At 41.5% G+C, this 17,994-nt stretch overlaps 1 protein-coding gene across 4 annotated transcripts in view; it reads left to right on the top strand.

Annotated features, from left to right (window-relative positions):
• The window catches only part of CPSF3 (cleavage and polyadenylation specific factor 3), a 49,359-nt gene that overhangs the window by 28,707 nt on the left and 2,658 nt on the right, over positions 1-17,994 (top strand). For all 4 annotated transcript variants that reach the window (XM_003826943.6, XM_055108261.2, XM_055108262.2 and 1 more), the window contains 5 exons: positions 682-790; positions 3,437-3,535; positions 4,713-4,807; positions 7,304-7,391; positions 15,268-15,337. In XM_003826943.6, coding sequence (XP_003826991.1) covers positions 682-790; positions 3,437-3,535; positions 4,713-4,807; positions 7,304-7,391; positions 15,268-15,337 — 461 coding nt within the window. The remainder of the gene's footprint in view (positions 1-681; positions 791-3,436; positions 3,536-4,712; positions 4,808-7,303; positions 7,392-15,267; positions 15,338-17,994) is intronic.

The following is a 17,994-nucleotide window of genomic DNA, read 5'->3' as shown; positions in this document are numbered from 1 at the left end:
TGGGAGAATCACTTGAACCCGGGAGGCAGAGGTTGCAGTGAGCTGAGATTGTGCCATTGCACTCCAGCCTGGCGACAGTGAGACACTGTCTCAAAAAAAAAAAAAAAAGAATAGTGGGTTTCATGTTTGTAGTATTTTTGTTTTTAAACGGTTGTTATTTTATTCTCTTAAAAATGTTTCTCCCTCAATGTATGAGCTCCCCCATAACCTGTTTTTATTGACCTTTTTATTCAAAGCCGCTGCTGCTGCTTTTAGTGTTAGGTGTACCACAGCCTCCCAGGTTTGTATCAGTGGGCCTCACTCTCTGTTATGAGTTTGCAGCCAGCCTGAGGGAGTGCATGTGTGCGTTTCACGGGGACTTCCCGGCCTTCCCTGCTGCAGTGCAGCTAGTGAGAGCTTTCTTAAGCCCCGGCACCTAGTAAGTTACTTGCTTGTTGAACTGATTAGAACTGAACTGTGCCAGATCTGCCACTGTGACTCTTCCCTTTGACATTGGTAGCAATGCAACTGCCCTCATCATAGAGATATCAAACATTTTATGTTTTTCGTGGTTAAATCCATATGTTGTTTTCATAGTTCAAAGGTGTTATGGTCTTCATTATGATGAACTGCATTTTATTACCTGAAAAACTGCATTTTACCAGGTTCTATTTTCTTCAAGTATTTTTTTTTTTTTTACAGGTTATGGGATTTTTAGCAGACAAAAAACCAGAACAAGGCCAGCGGGTCTCAGGAATACTTGTTAAAAGAAACTTTAACTATCACATACTTTCTCCTTGCGACCTGTCCAGTAAGTATACTATTAAATGTCAAATCCAACTTCACCTTAGCACTGAAAGAAAATCTATGAAAACTTCTCTTCACCTTGTGGCCTAATGTTATGTAATAGACAAATAATAAAAAAGGAATGGGGCAAGTTAGCTAATTAGCTTTGTGGGGAGAGAAAAACACCTCCCATGAACTACTGAAAGATTGAAATTATTGGTGAAATCACTTTCTTCATCTTTGGAAACATAAGTTCATTTCTGAGTTCATCTTGTTTTCTACCCTCTACAACAGACTGGTGGGCTTTTATTTTCTGAAGTGACTTTGGATTCCCCAGAGAAGCCGTTTGGTTTTTATGACCTTTGCATAAGCATTTCAGTTTTTTATGACCTTTACATCACTTGCAGGGCCTTTGTATTCCTTCGCCATTCCAAAAGGAGTAGGAACAAAAACTTGTATAATTTCTTTAAAAGCAAAAAAGTATTAATGTAAAGCCTAATTTTTTCATTACATTGAAACTTTCAACATCCAAATAAGTAACACCAACTATATAACTGATGCCTCTAATGTGTGTGTATAAATTGAAACTCATTGTAGAGAAAAATGAAAAATTGGGCGGGGTGCAGTAGCTCACGTCTGTAATCCCAGCACTTTGAGAGGCCGAGGCAAGTGGATCACGAGGTCAAGAGATCGAGACCATCCTGACCAACATGGTGAAACGCCGTCTCTACTAAAAATACAAAAATTAGCTGTATGTGGTGGCACATGCCTGTAGTCCCAGCTACTCAGGAGGCTGAGGCAGGAGAATTGCTTGAAAGTGGGAGGTGGAGGTTGCAGTGAGCTGAGATAATGCCACTGCATTCCAGCCTAGTGACACAGCAAGACTCCATCTCAAAAAAAAAGGAAAAATTGCACAAAACTAATAAGATTACATTTGTTTGTAAACTGCTTTTTTCCCAAAGTTGATACACATTTCCATGTGCATTCTTTGTCTTTATAAATTTACTGAGCCATCAATAAGTCATTTTCCAATGAATATGGTATTATCTTCAAGTAAATACTATGCTCACAGTGATTTACATGGTACTAATACATTATATGTGCTTTATGCAGGAATAAAAAATAGCAGCAGCCCGGCACGGTGGCTCACGCCTGTAATCCCAGCACTTTGGGAGGTCGAGGTGGGCAGATCACAAGGTCAGGAGTTCGAGACCATCCTGGCCAACGTGGTAAAACCCCATCTCTACTAAAAATACAAAAATTAGCTGGGTGTGGTGGCATGTGCCTGTAGTCCCAGCTACTTGGGAGGCTGTAGCAAGAGAGTTGCTTGAATGCGGGAGGCAGAGGTTACAGTGAGCCGAGATCACGCCATTGCACTCCAACCCGGGCAACAGTGCGAGACTCTGTCTCAAAAAGAAAGAAAGAAATAGCAGCAGTGGTGAGGTATTTACCTGTGAGATTGCCCTGCTGTCAGTTTTCATAGCATCATAGGTCACTGTCTGACTTGTGCCTTCATTCTGAGTTAGTGAGCTCTTATACTCTTTTTTTGTTTTTTTTTTTTTTGAGATGGAGTCTCTCTCTGTCGCCCAGGCTGGAGTGCAGTGGCGTGCCGTCTCTGCTCACTGCAAGCTCCACCTCCCGGGTTCATGCCATTCTCCTGCCTCAGCCTCCCAAGTAGCTGGGACTACAGGCGCCTGCCACCATGCCCGGCTAATTTTTTGTATTTTTAGTAGAGACGGGGTTTCACCGTGTTAGCCAGGGTGGTCTTGATCTCCTGACCTCGTGATCCACCTGCCTAGGCCTCCCAAAGTGCTGGGATTACAGGCGTGAGCCAATGCGCCGGGCCCGAGCTCTTACTCTTATGCCACATAGTCCCAGCCCTTGAAATCTGTCTAATGAGGGAAGCAGTCTTGGGAAGAGCTAATCCCAGTGTTGCTCAGTGGCATATAGAAGCTCATGATAAGTATGTGAAGAGAAACTGTGCACCTCAGGAGCTGGAAAAAGCTTTGTAAATTAGGCAGCCCTTGTGCCAGGTGGTGAAAGATTGTTGGGAGTTACCAAGGAAAGAAGGCAGATGACAGCTGGCATACCAGCTCTGTGGCATCCAAGAACCTGGTATGTTTGGGGACATGAGGTGCTTTTTTTTTTTTTTTTTTTTTTTTTTTTGAGATGGAGTCTTGCTCTGTTGCCCAGGCTAGAGTGCAGTGGCACGATCTCGGCTCACTTCTGCCTCTGCCTCCTGGGTTCAAGCAGTTCTCTGCCTCAGCCTCCCGAGTAGCTAGGACTACAGGCATGTGCCACCACGCCTAGCTAATTTTTGTATTTGTAGTAGAGACGGTGTTTCACAATCTTGGCCAGGCTGGTCTTGAACTCCTGATCTCGTGATCCACCTGCCTCGGCTTCCCAAAGTGCTGGGATTACAGGCATGAGCCACCATGCCTGGCCATAAGGTGCTTTCTTACAGCTGGAGCAGAAGTTAACTGAAGGGGAGAGGTAGGGACATAGGGAGATCAGTGGGGAAATGTAAGGTGGTACCAAATTAAGGAACATCTTGTTAGCTTTCTGAAAAACATGTTCACATTTACTTTGCTTTTATTTCTTTTTTCTTTGCTCCTGGTATGTGTTTTGTAGGACTAGTATTTCTTCAAGTCTCTTCTCATTTTCTCTTCAGATTATACTGACTTGGCCATGAGCACTGTGAAGCAGACCCAAGCCATTCCGTATACTGGTCCCTTTAATTTGCTCTATTACCAGCTGCAGAAATTGACAGGTGTGTGTGTGTACTGAAATTCATTTCATTGTTTTCTGTCTTTTAGTAAGATAATTTTCTATCTAGAAAAGAATGTTACTTAATTTTGATAATTGTCTCAGAATTGTGTAAGTTTTATTAATATATATGATCATATTATTATTGCCTTTATGTGAAATTTTAGAAAATACACTCATATTCTTGCCTGATGGTCCTGGGAAAAAAATAAAAACTTAAAAAAAATTAAAAAAGGAAATATACTCAAAATTTTTTTTTAATTCCATAATACTTATCTTTGACCCACTTCAAATTTAGTAGTCTTTGTTCCTTATGTTTGAAATCTATTTTACTTGACCATACCTAAAATTTTATCTGTTTCTTTTCTTTGATCAGTGAAAATAATTTTTCTGGTTCTATTGATACCAGTCTATACAGCAGGTTTTATAAGAGTTCATGACCACTGGCCAAAGGCCAGTGAGAAAATAAACCTAGTCTGCTTTCATTATTAGACCATTTGGGTTCGAGATTTTGTATATTAACATCATGAGGGGCCGTGACTAAATTAAAAGGTGTAGACTTTCTGATAGAGCAAGAATACTTCATATTACAAAATACATTTTCCATCAGTAATGCTCTTCATGACTCATCAAGTACCACCATAAAATAAACCAGTAGAAAGAATCTTTTTTTTAAACCTTGGAACCTTGCACTAGGATAATCTGTCATAACATAGAAGGTTAATAAAATATGTCTGAACTGTCCTTGATTAAGAGGATGCTAGAAAGACCAGAAAAGTCTCTTCAACAATGGAATTCCGCTGTAGAATGTTGACGCTTACGAAGACAGAAGGTAGATGAAACTAGCTGGCAACAATTGACAAATTTTATGTTATATGTTAAGATGCTAGTGGAAGGCTAAATCTCTTGTATACAAAAGATAGATGTTTGAGCATCACTTAAGTTTGCTACTGATAAAATGTTTGATGTCCAGGGTAAATGCTATCTAGTTGAATGTTTGCAATACATGTTCAGACCTTTCCGTTGCTGTACTTTGCTGTTTAAAAATTGACTATACAAATGAGTTACTAACTTTTTAATTGTGTAGCTGCTTTATTTTAGCTGTCTCTATAAACAAATGAATGGTCTCTGGAAGATTATCAGAAAAGTATATACATCTTATAGTTACGTCTTTCTTTCAGGTGATGTGGAAGAATTAGAAATTCAAGAAAAACCTGCTCTGAAAGTGTTCAAAAATATTACTGTAATACAAGAACCAGGCATGGTGGTATTAGAAGTAAGAAAGGATCATTTACCTAAACAATGAGGGGAAAAAAGTTTTAAAAAGAGTTCATGAACAATTGTAGAGAAAATTAGTGTCTTCCCAATTAGAAAAAGAATATTGTTGGAAAGTATATGTGTGTGTGTGTGTGTGTGTGTGTGTGTGTGTGTGTGTTTTAAGGATCAGCATTAAGTATAATTAAGTAGCTGAGCATTTTCTATGTAGTCACAAAAAAACCTAATAATAAATTAAGGGTTCTTATTTAGTATGTGTGATAAATATAGTCCTTTCCTATAAGTCTTACCTGATTTTGTGGTACTCCAGGATGTCTTTAGTTATATCAGAAGGTTTTACAATTCTTAAGGTAAAAATTTAATTCTGTTAAATTAAAACAAACTTAGGTACCACTCGTTAAAAGAGCAGAATTTTGAAGATTCAAATAAACAACAATAAAGTGACCCAAATCTGGAAAGGATAGAAATTATTAAATTAAGTGATATGGTTCCTATTAGAATTTTAAACTCCACCTTGTGGAGTTTGGAAGACAGATACCAAATGAATTGCATGGTTGATTTTGATAGATTGGCACCTATTAAGTTTAAAGAAGGACTTTGAAAGTGAGTCCTATCATTGAATAGTCCAGGGAGGTACCTTGTCTACTGCTATGCCCCAAGGTAGAATTGTATATAAATTGCCAAGGTAGATGGTGAACTATTTCATTCATACATTCTAATTTTTTTTTTCTTTTTTTGAGACAGAGTCTTACTCTGTCACCCAGGCTGGAGTGCAGTGGTGTGATCTCAGCTCACTGCAACCTCCACCTCCTAGGTTCAAACGATTCTTCTGCCTCAGCCTCCTGACTAGCTGGGACTATACAGGTGCATGCCACCATGCCCAGCTAATTTTTGTATTTTTAGTTAGAGATGGGGTTTCACCACATTGGCCAGGATGGTCTTGAACTCCTGACCTCAAGTGATCCACCCGCCTCGCATACATTCTATTTTTAAAACAAAAAAGATTTGTCAGCTTTGGTCCCAATGCAATTCTGTGATTTAAGTCTAAATTTGATTCATAAGGCTAAAAGCAACTAAAGAAAGTGTCAGGCCAGGCCCAGTGGCTGACAGCTGTAATCCCAGCACTTTGGGAGGCCAAGGCAGGTGAATCACCTGAGATCAGGAGTTCGAGACCACCCTAGCCAACATGGTGAAAACCCGTCTCTACTAAAAATACAAAAATTAGCCAGACGTGGTGGCAGGCACCTAAAGTCCCAACTACTTGGGAGGCTGAGGCAGGAGAACCACTTGCATCTGGGAAACAGAGGTTGCAGTGAGCCAGGATCACGCCACTGCACTCCAACCTGAGTGACAGAGCGAGACGCTGTCTCAAAAGAAAAAAAAGAAAGAAAGTGTGAAAAGGAGTAGTTATCTATAAACATGAAGTTACATAGAACAATATATAAAATGTTAATATCAGAAAAAGGGGGAAGTTATTGGAGACATTAATTTAGCTCATTCTACCAAATACTATTAGAGGCTGTGTATGATGGCTCACACCTGTAATCCTAGCACCTTGGGAGGCCAAGGTGGGCAGATCACTTGAACCCAGGAGTTCAAGACCAGCCTGGGTAATACAGCAAGACCCTGCCTCTATAATTCTTTCATTCATTCATTCATTTATACATACATAGTAGATAATATATTTTTGTTCCTAGGGTAAACATGTCAGAGATTGTACCCTAGGAACAAAAGCCAGGGGATCTGAGGCTTAGTGTGAGAAGCAAAAGTAAATATTTAAAAATATTACCCTCTTGGCCGGGCACGGTGGCTCATGCCTGTAATCCCAGCACTTTGGGAGGCTGAGGTGGGCGGATCACCTGAGGTCGGGAGTTAGAGACCAGGCTGACCAACATGGAGAAACCCTGTCTCTACTAAAAATATAAAATTAGCCAGGCATGGTGGCGCATACCTGTAATCCCAGCTACTTGGGAGGCTGAGGCAGCAGAATTACTTGAACCTGGGAGGCAGAGGTTGCAGTGAGCCAAGATCACGCCATTGCACTCCAGCCTGGGCAACGGGAGCAAAATTCCATCTCAAAAAAAAAAAAAAAATTACCCTCTTCGCATTCTGTCTGTAGTCATATACTATACTAAATATAAGCATTAGGAATTTGAGTTCAGTCCCAGCACCGGTAATTATCCTGTGCAAGTTACTTTTAAGTCAGTTTTCTCTTTTATAAAATGAAATTAATCGTGCTGTTATGAAAATTAAATGATAATGCCTATAAAACACTGTGTCGAAAGGAAGTGCTCAGTACCATTTACTTTTGTTTACAGAAAATTAGAGGACTATAGTATTATTAATTTCAGTAAACAATGAGTCAGTTAATTTCATTGAAAATGCTAGAAGCAGTAGTTCCATATGTGCAGTCCATGGTTTGGTGGGTTGTAGTTGTAGCCTTTGTGGTTGGTCACCCTAGGTAGGTCACTTCCTAATTCTGCCTTTTGCTTTCCAGTGGCTGGCAAACCCTTCTAATGATATGTATGCAGATACAGTAACAACTGTGATATTGGAAGTTCAGTCAAATCCCAAAATAAGAAAAGGTAAGAGTTCATTTTTATCCTTTTTTTTTTTTTTTTTTTTTTTTTGGAGATGGATACTAGCTCTGTCATCCAGGCTGGAGTGCAGTGGCACGATCTCGGTTCACTGCATCCTCCGCTTCCCAGGTTCAAGCAATTCTCCTGCCTCAGCCTCCCAAGGTGTTGGGATTATAGATGCCTGCCACCACACCCAGCTAATTTTTGTATTTTTAGTAGAGGTGGGGTTTCACTGTGTTGGTCAGGCTGGTCTTGAACTCCTGACCTCGTGATCCGCCCGCCTCAGCCTTCCAAAGTGCTGGGATTACAAGTGTGAGCCACTGCGCCCAGCCACTCATTTTTATCCTTTCTTTCATTTTTCTTATGTTTCTGTGAACTAAAAAGCAGTACATAGACTCCTAACAAACTTGATCATTTCTATGTAATCTTTAAGATATAAAATACACACAGCAATGCATGTTGTTAGTATTTTGCTTATTTTTGTCCTGGCTCTTCACTCATACTGCAAAAACCTGGCTGCAATTAAGACTAAGATAAAATCCTTTTAGAAACAGTCCTCTTAAAAATAATTGAGTCAGGCCGGGCACACGGATCACAAGGTCAGGAGATCGAGACCATCCTGGCTAACACGGTGAAACCTCGTCTCTACTAAAAATACAAAAAATTAGCTGGGCGTGGTGGCGGGCACCTGTAGTCCCAGCTACTCGGGAGGCTGAGGCAGGAGAATGGCGTGAACCCAGGAGGCAGAGTTTGCAGTGAGCCGAGATCACGCCACTGCACTCCAGCCTGGGCGACAGAGCAAGACTCCGTCTCAAAAATAAATAAATAAAAAATAATAAAAATAATTGAGTCAGAAATTTCAAAATATTGATGAATTGAGCCAGTAGATTAGGAAGATATGCTACTATCTTCATGTTTAATAAAATTTGTTGAATAGAATTGAATCTCCCTATGGGACAATTTTCAACCAGAGAAAACAGTGAAGATATTTTTGTGTTACTTCTTTGATTCTATTTTATACTTAAGTCAGCATAATATATGTCTTTTTTTTTCTTTCTTTCTTTCTTTCTTTTTTTTTTTTTTTTTTTTGAGACAAAGTCTTGCTTTGTTGCCCAGGCTGCTCTCAAATGCCTGGGGCTCAAATGATCCTCTCACGTCAGCCTCCTGAGTGGCTGAGACTACAGGCATAAGCCACTGTACCCAGCTCTTTACATGTTTTGAGCTGTGAGTCTCCGGCATATGGAGTAGTCCTGTGTGCTGTGCTGGGGAAGTGACCATACGGGAAGTATTCTGGGAAGCCTCAGCCTTTCCCCTTCACACACCATTAGATCCTGGGCTCTCAGAGAATATTATTGTTCCTTGAAAATATACAGTTAGTTAGTTCTTTGATTTCATGAGAAAAAAGTTTAGCAGACTACTTTGTAATTCATTTCTTATGCTGCATCTATAATACAAACAAATAAATACTTAGACAATCTAAATCTGTTATTCATTTGAGTCACTGGTAAGCATTTGAATTTGCTTTCAGTAATTGTAAAAATGATCATTTGGACATCATTTGATAACTTGTTTTAGTTGAATTAACTCATGGGAAATGGCTCCTCCCATGTGCATGTAACACAGGAGCCAGCCGTGCATATATATAAGCCACAACGCATTTATATAAGCCACAGAAGAATGCCGCAAGATTCTTACATGATGCTCAGTGTCACAGTCTTAATCCTGGGGTAGAAACATATTGATAGAAAAAATGCAATTGTCAATTTTCTCTTACAGTTGGGCACGGTGGCTCACACTTGTAATCCTAGCACTTTGGGAGACTGAGGTGGGTGGATCCCTTAAGGTCAGGAGTCTGAGACCAGCCTGGCCAACATGGTGAAACCCCATCTTTTCTAAAAATGCAAAAAAAATTAGCCAGGGGTGCTGGCAGGTGCCTGTAATCCCAGCCAGCTATTCAGGAGGCTGAGGGGCGAAAATTGCTTGAAACTGGGGGGCGGAGGTTGCAGTGAACAGAGATCACACCACTGCATTTCAGCCTGGGTGACAGAGCAATACTCCATCTCAAAAAAAAAATTGTTTTTGTCTTACTTATCTTAGGTGGTAAAAATAAAGGTGTGCAGGGTGGGAAGGAGGATCTTTTTCTTTTTTTTTTTTTTTTTTTAATTTATCTAGAGATGGAGTCTCTGCTCTGTCGCCCAGGCTGGAGTACAGTGGCACCATCTCGGCTCACTGCAACCTCTGCCTCCCGGGTTCAAGCGATTCTCCTGCCTCAGCCTCCTGAGTAGCTGGGATTAGAGGCGTGTGCCACCATGCCCGGCTAATTTTTGTATTTTTAGTAGGGACGGGGTTTCTCCATGTTGGTCAGGCTGGTCTCAAACTCCTGACCTCGTGATCCGCCTGTGTTGACCTCCCAAGGTGCTGGGATTACAGGCTTGAGCCACCGTGCCGGGCCTAGGAGGATCTTTTAAAAGATCATGAGTAAGTAGTGGTGCAGAAGTTAGGAACGGTGACGTGGGGAAGAGGGTTAGGTGCGGAGAGCAGAATCACGCCCGGGGCTTTGGGCCACGCAGCTTTCAGCTGTAAGGCCCCCATCCTTCTAAGAGCACAGCTGGCCTTCACTTCCTATCTTAGTCTGTTCAGTTCAAATCAAATGCCACCAAGGTTGCTTTCTCTTCACTATATTCTGATAGCCCTTTTATAAAATGAAGTCTTTTTTGTAATATAGTCAACTAATTAGAAATTGATATACTTTTCTGAAAAATGAAGTTTCTATGCAAAAATGGCACTTTTTTAGGCCAGTTAGGATGTTGTGTGACTACAAGGTCTTTGGTGATGTTTAGTGTCTGAGCTCTGCCAGCCTGTTTTCCATGTGGCAGAGGAGGGATCACAGAGATGTTGACAGGATGTCATCTGCTGTTCTGATGAGGGCTCTGCCTAGCGGTGATGCTGAAAAACAAGAGGTGCTGTGGTATGACAGATAATCTCCACATAGCTCGTGTGTGTTTTATACGGGAAGGAATACATGACCTGTCATAGGTTGGTTTGCCTTTATCTTGATTATTTCTCTTAATGCTCCGGTCCAAAATGAAATGTACCTTTACTCTGATCTGCAGTAATTGAATTTAAATTAATTATCACTATATTATTAGTGATCCCTCTTATGCTAATAATAAAAACATTCCTTCCTTTGGTTAGCCTGTGGCCATTTCAGCAGAGGTTCATTGCAGACAGGTTAGAACTGGGCTGTTTCCGTGTGTTCCGTGTATTTAGCATTTGTTCAGCTGGCTGGGTGCCTTGTGTTTCTTAGTTCTTCCCCATTTTGTAGTTTATGGAGAATGAGGTTTTATATTCCTCTGGGATGATGAAGTGTTTGCATATTTTCATTAACATTCATTTGACAGATGTTTACTGAGCACCTGCTCCCCAGCAGGCATGCCTCGAAGTGCTTAGGAAACATCAGTGAACAAAGCAAACAGATCTGCCCCCTCCAAGGATCTGACATTCTGGCATGTCCCAGGGCTTCCTGATAGGGTTTGGAGTTGGGCAGATCCCATAGGGTCTTGTTGGCCATTGTAAGGACCTCAGACTTTCAGTGTGAGTAAAATGAGGCTATGCTGCAGAGCTTTGAGCGGGGCTGAGACAGGATCTGACGGAGTTTTTAAAGGACTGCCGTGGTGCTTGCTGAAAGTACTGTTAGGAGGGCAAGCAAGAAAGCAGAGGCTCCAGCTGGGAGCTTCTTCAGTCATCCAGGTGGCAGACAGTGGCTCAGATTAGGGTGGAAGTCATGGGGATATCGCAAAGTGCTGGATTCTGGGGGTGTTCTAATAAAGCCAGCGGTATTTCCTGTTGGATTAGCCGTAAGTGGTGACAGAAAGAGAACAGACAGGATGAACTTTAAGATAATGATCCAGGGTATGTATGTGATACGTCAGCATGGACAGTTGTCACTCGTGGGGCTAAGTGACAGGTTTTAATAAGTAGCACTTGCTCCTTTCAAAGGTGACAAGTATTGCAAGAACTGGTACATGTGACACCTATGCTGCTCATGAGGAAGTTGATTCTGTATATTTATTATTTATCGAACTGACTTCTTCCTATCCAAACTTGGGATTTTCACATTTAGAGCAGAGTCAGCGACTGTGGCCCACAAGCCACACCTAGCCCGCCTGCTTTGGTAAGTATGGTGTTACCGAAACCCAGCCGTGCGCACTGGTTCATCTCCTCTGATGCCTCTTTCCTGCTACAGCAGCAGAATTGAGTCATTGCAACAGCGACCCTGTGGTTTACAAAGCCTAGAATGCCATCTGGCCATTTACAGAAAAAGTTGCCCTCTTCTCAAGGCACCTCTGTGAAACAATCCGATTCTTCCTTGATGGCATTTTTCTCCCTTTTCATCTCTTAGCCTCCTGACACTTCAGTCCAGATTCTGGAAACACAACTTGTATTTGTATCTGTGGTGTATGTGTGTGTGTGTGTGTGTGTCTAACCAACCACAATTTATGTGTCCCCATTCTTAACCAAAGGGGAAATCTTATATATTTTCAAAATACATTATTTTGTTTTTATATTCCATAACATTCTTCTATTTTACATGGCACCTGTTTTCAGCATGTGTGTGTCCTGTTTTGACACACAGACCTACTAAGGACAGGTATACCTGTCTGATTGTATAGTTCTGTGTTTAATATGATCTCGTGTCTGATGAGTTTGTCTAAATATTAATGCAGGACTTTGCAAATATATATATACATATATATACACATGTAAACTTTGGAAAGTTTCTTTTGATAGTTTCATAGCCTAGATATTTATTTTTTAATATATTTTGTGAGATTGTTTTTACATGTCAATTAAGTGCTTATTTTAGTAATTAATGAAACTAATGATTATAATTAAAGTATAAAATTCTGTTATATAGCTTTCTTGGCTAGCACCTGGTTAGTTTTTTGTTTTTGTGTTTTTTTAATATTTTTATTTTTATTTTACTTTATTTTATTTTTTGAGACAGGGTCTCACTGTGTCGCAGACTTGAGTACAGTGGTGCAATCTCAGCTCACTGCAGCCTCGACCTCCTGGGCTCAAGTGGTCCTCCCACCTCAGCCCCCACAAGTAGCTGGGACTATAGACGCACATCACCACGCCTGGCTAATTTTTCTATTTTTATAGAGACAGGGTTTCACCATGTGGCCTAGGCTAGTCTCAAATGCCTGAGCTCAAGTGATCTGCCCACCTTGGCCTCCCAGAGTGCTAGGATTCCAGGTGTGAGCCACTGCACCTGGGCTTACTATTTTTTTTAATGGAGATGGGGTCTTGCTGTGTTGCCAAGGCTGGTCTCCAACTCCTGGGCTCAAGCAGTCTTCCCTTCTCAGCCTCCCAAAGTGCTGGGATTACAGGCGAGTAGTTAGTTGTATATACAATTGAAATTCACGAATTAAAAAGAATTAGATGAAGTATGGTTTGAATTCTAGAATAGTTTAGGAGAAATGACAAGTTGAGTCTTTTCCGTAGAGTAGATTGAAATAGGTATGTGGGAGTGCAGAAGTGAGTTAATAAAGCTACACTTACATGATACAATATTTTTAAAAAGTCATAGTGTTACATGAGAAAGTGATTACTTGGGCTGAGAAATTGAAAGTGCATTGAAGAAATCATAATTTTTGAAGTCTGTTTGAAATGACAGAGTCTTAGCCAGGCACGGTAGCACACACCTACAGGCCTAGCTACTTGAGAGGCTGAGATGAGAGGATCACTTGAGCCCAGGAGTTCAAGGTTACAGTGAGCTATGATTGCACCACCGCACTCCAGCCTGGGCAACAGAGCGAGACATTGTTTCTAAGGAAAAAAAAGAAGAAAGAAATTACAGTCTTATATTCTATTTTCCTGTTTATAGGTGAGGCCATAAGATTATTTCTGGTATTTTCCCCCATATCATACACACACACACACACACACACACACACACACACACACATACATACATGCGCGCGTTTATATATAAAAAATATATAAAAGAGGAAATTGGTTATGTATATTTATTATTTATCAAACTGACTTCTTCCCATCCAAACTTGAGATTTTCACATTTGGGCCAGCCCAGCTTTCAACTCTTAAGGCCCCCCATCCTTCTAAGAGCTCAGCTGGCCTTCACTTCCTATCTTAGTCGGTTCAATCCAAATCAAATGCCACCAAGGTTGCCTTCTCTTCATTATATTCTGATAGCCCTTTTGTAAAGTGAAGTCTGTTATGAACATGAAATGAAATGATGACAATATCCATATATATGGGGTGTGTGTGTGTGTTTTGTCTGAAGGATTTTAAAATTCTGCACTACTCTTTGTAACAGCATTATTGATACATAATTCACATACCATACAATTCATCCATATGAAGTGTAGAATTCAATGATTTTTTAGCATATTCAGAGTTGTACAACCATCACCACAATCAACTTTAAAACATTTACATCACACCAGGCCAGACATGGTGGCTCACACCTGTAATCCCAGCACTTTGGGAGGCCCAGGGGAGCAGATTGCTTGAACCCAGGAGTTTGAGACCAACTTGGGCAACATGCTAAAACCCTGTCTCTACACACACACACACACGCACACACACACATACAAAATTAGCTGGGCATGGTGATGCATGCATGTAGTCCCAGCTACCTGGGAGGCTGAGGTGAGAGGATCACCAGAGCACAGAGGTTAAGGCTACAGTGAGCCGTGATCATACCACTACAGTCCAACCTGGGCAACAGTGCAAGACCCTGTCTCTAAATAAATAAATAAATAAATGCACACCTCCGAAAAGGAACCCCATATCCCTTACGTATGATGCCCCAATCTCTATTCTCACCAACTCAAAGCAACCACTAATCTACTTCCTGCCTCCCTGGATTTGCCTGTTCTCAGCGTTTCAGATAAATGGAATCATAGAATATATAGCCTTTGATGACTGGTTTCCTTCACTGTGCTGTGTTCAGGGTTCATCCGTGTTGTCACATAAATTGGTACTTCCTTCCTTTTTATGGCCAAATAATTTCCCATTGTATGGACACAACACATTTTGTTTATCCATTCATCTGTTAATGGATACTTCGCTTGTTTCTATTTTATGGCTTTTATGAATAGTGCTACCGTGGAGATTTGGATGTAAGTTTTTCTGCAGACATATGCTTTCATTTCTCTTGGATCTGTACCTAGGAGTAGAATTACTAGGTCAAATGCTCACTGTTTAACTTTCTGAGGAAGTGCCAGACTGTGAGCTCTGCACTCTTTTGCTACTGTTGATGCACTGAGTTGTTGAATGAGGGGTCAGAGCATGCCTGAAACTCCAGATTAAGGGGGGCCCATTTTCCCAAGCTGTCAGATTTGTTTTGGAAGAAAAGCTGAGTAATTTAATGGGCAAGTCATTTTAAATATTAATTTTTATTAAAATAATTATATCTAATAGAAAGCTAAATTTATATCACATTTTAGATAAAAGACTTCACAGATCTTTGAGCTTGAATATGTCCCTAGAATTCCTGGAGTTAATTGCCCGTGGTCATAAATGTAAAGTTTAAGAAATGTGGGAAATAAAACTAAAAATAATATTAAGTGTCATTTTGTGGTTCTTTAATAAGAACATGAAATATTGGAGAAAGGGTGAAAAGATGTAATAGAAAAATTTTTTTTAAATACACATAAAAAGAACATGAAATTAAATGATGAAAATATCCATTTCCTTTAGCAGGCAAATAATACAAATCCCTGCTTGTCACTTTAAGGATTCCATAGTTATTCACTTTAACTTATCAGTAACCAGATTCTGATTATTGATTTGGAAATTATTCTGAATAGGAATTTAGAAATTGAACTCTCTGTCGCTTTTTTTTTCCCAGGTGCAGTACAGAAGGTTTCTAAAAAATTAGAAATGCACGTTTACAGCAAGAGGTTGGAGATCATGCTCCAGTAAGTTTTTCACCCTTTATTTCTCAACAAGACAGTGACAGCGGCCGGAAGGAGCCCTGGATTCGGCTCTGACTCCTTCAAGGACTGGGGCGTGGCTCTGGCCAGGCCACTGCTATGCTCAGAGGCCTGCTTCTCTGTTAGGAAAGAGAGGGGCTGGAACCGTTCCCTGCCAGCTCTGCACTCACCTGTGACCTGCTAGGTCAGCCGTTTGTGTTTCATTTAATACAGTGCTTCAGGATGCTGGCACAGTTAGCAAGGGTTCAAACATTCTCATCAAGGACAAGTTCAAAAATCTTAGCTGAATGTTACTGTATCTTCAAGAATTATTTTATATATTTACTTGTTAAATGTGAATTCTTTGTAAAATGGTGTTCTTCTAGACTCTTCTTAGTCTGTAAGCGATGAATTAACTTTAAACTAAGTATTTCTTTTTATTTTATTTTATTTTTATTTTTGGGAGATAGAGTCTTGCTCCATTGCCCAGGCTGGAATACAGTGGCATGATCTTGGCTCATTGCAGCCTTGACTCCCAGGCTCGAGCAATCCACCTCAGCCTCCCAAGTAGCTGGGATCACAGGCTCGCAACACCATGCCCAGCTAATTTTATTTTTTTGGAGAGACAGGGACTTCCTGTGTTGCCCAGGCTGGTCTCAAATTCCTGGGCTCAAGGGATCCTCCTGCCTTGGCTTCCCAAAATGCTGGAATTACAGATGTGAGCCCTTGCCCCATGAAACGTTTTAACAAAGTAAGGTGGCCTGCTAGTTTAGAAGGCTTTTATGCTAACATTTCTGTTCCTTCCTTTCTTTCCCCAAAATTCTACACTAACCTTTTTTTTTTTTTTTTTTTTTTTTTGAGACGGAGTCTCACTCTGTCGCCCAGGCTGGAGTGCAGTGGCACAATCTCAGCTCACTGCAACCTCCACCTCCCGGGTTCAAGCGATTCTCCTGCCTCAACCTCCCGAGCAAGTGGGACTACAGGCGCATGCCCACCACACCCAGCTAATTTTTGTATTTTTAGTAGGGACAGGGTTTCACCATATTGGCCAGGCTGGTCACGAACTCCTGACCTCGTGATCCACCTGCCTTGGTCTCCCAAATTAGAGGTGTGAGTCCCCGTGCCCGGCCCACTAAAGCAGCAGTTTAGTGGCTTTAAAAAAAAAATGATAGACTTTAAATGATGACTTTGTTTATAGAAGTTGTCATACATCTTCAAAACAGTATTCTCTGTGTTGTCATTTTGATTTTAAAGAGCATTCCTCATACAAAACCAGCCAACAGTGCAGGCACAGTGATTACCATGGCCGTTGAAAAGGCCACAGATTTTACTGGTTCCCACCCCTGGAGCCTCTGGTTCTCTTAACTCATTTTGCAGAGGGCTCAAGTCTGCCAGCGTTGAAGTCTGAGTATCTTAATCATTTTTAGATCCTTCACCACTTTGGCAGTCAGGTAAGGCTGTGGGGCGGGGGCAGGGGACACACATATATGCAGTTTTACCTTTGATTTCAAGGAGGTTAGACAACCCCCTCCCCACAGGCTATCCTGGGACCCCAGGTTAAACAGCCCTATTGTAGAAGGTGGGTGTTGCTGACCAGGGACTTGACTACAATAGTTCTGTTGGTGGCCCTGTTCCCTGGGGCTCTACAAGAATAGAAAACCCGTGTGGCCCTGGACTGGCCCCGCTCTCCCACGTGCTGCAGTCGGGGTGCAGAATGGAAGTTCACATTGCTGTGGCTGGTCCTCAGGAGCCGTGGGGAGGGCAGTCTGCGGGAGGCTGCGGCCTTTCCACTGGACTTTCACTCTGGCCTTCTTCCCTGTCCTCCTGACACCACTCCTCCCGCCTCCCCTCCCTCTCCCTCACCTCCCACAAACACACCAGAACTATTCAACTCTGAGGAACAGGAGTATGAGACAGCTTCCATTCGGCCAGGAATGGGAGGTTCCCATGTCCTTAAACTTCAAAGCCAATCGTACCCTTAAAAATGCAGCTATTTCCCCAGTTGTTTAAACACTTAGGATTAGATAGGAGTAGATGTATTGGTTTCTTCAGAGAAGCCAACAGTGGATCACATGAAAATGGAACCTTTTTTCCTATCCTTTTGAATACATTTCTGTGTTTAAAATATAATTTTTTTGGCTGGGTGTGGTGACCCACACCTGTAATCCCAGCACTTTGGGAAGCCAAGGCAGGTGGATCACTTGAGGTTAGGGGCTCGAGACCAGCCTGGCCAACATGGCAAAACCCCATCCAAAATACCCCTACTAAAAATACAAAAATGAGCCAGGTGTGGTGGTGGGTGCTTGTAATCCCAACTACTCAGGAGGCTGAGGGAGGAGAATTGCTTAAACCAGGAGGCAGAGGTTGCAGTGGGCCGAGATCGGGACACTGCACTCCAGCCTGGGCAACAAGCAAGACGCCGTCTCAAAATAAATAAATAAAATAAAATATAATCTTTTCCTTTGTGCTAGGGTCCCACCTAAGTTTATTCACACATATGATGAGCAGTAACTGCCTGAAGATGCAAGCAGTTGATTCCCACTCCCCACTTCCCCCGCTTAATACAGTGTTGTCAGTGCTTAACTGTCCTAGGCTGACCATGGTCCATGGGTTGTTTAGAGTCACTGCCTGCCTTTCTTACCTGCATTCAGCCTGCTGGTGGA

This window comes from Pan paniscus, chromosome 12 (assembly GCF_029289425.2).
Source record: "Pan paniscus chromosome 12, NHGRI_mPanPan1-v2.0_pri, whole genome shotgun sequence".
NCBI classification, from domain to species: Eukaryota; Metazoa; Chordata; class Mammalia; order Primates; family Hominidae; genus Pan; species Pan paniscus.
The sequence above is the reverse complement of the archived record's forward strand: the minus strand, read 5'-3'. Positions and strand labels throughout refer to the sequence as shown.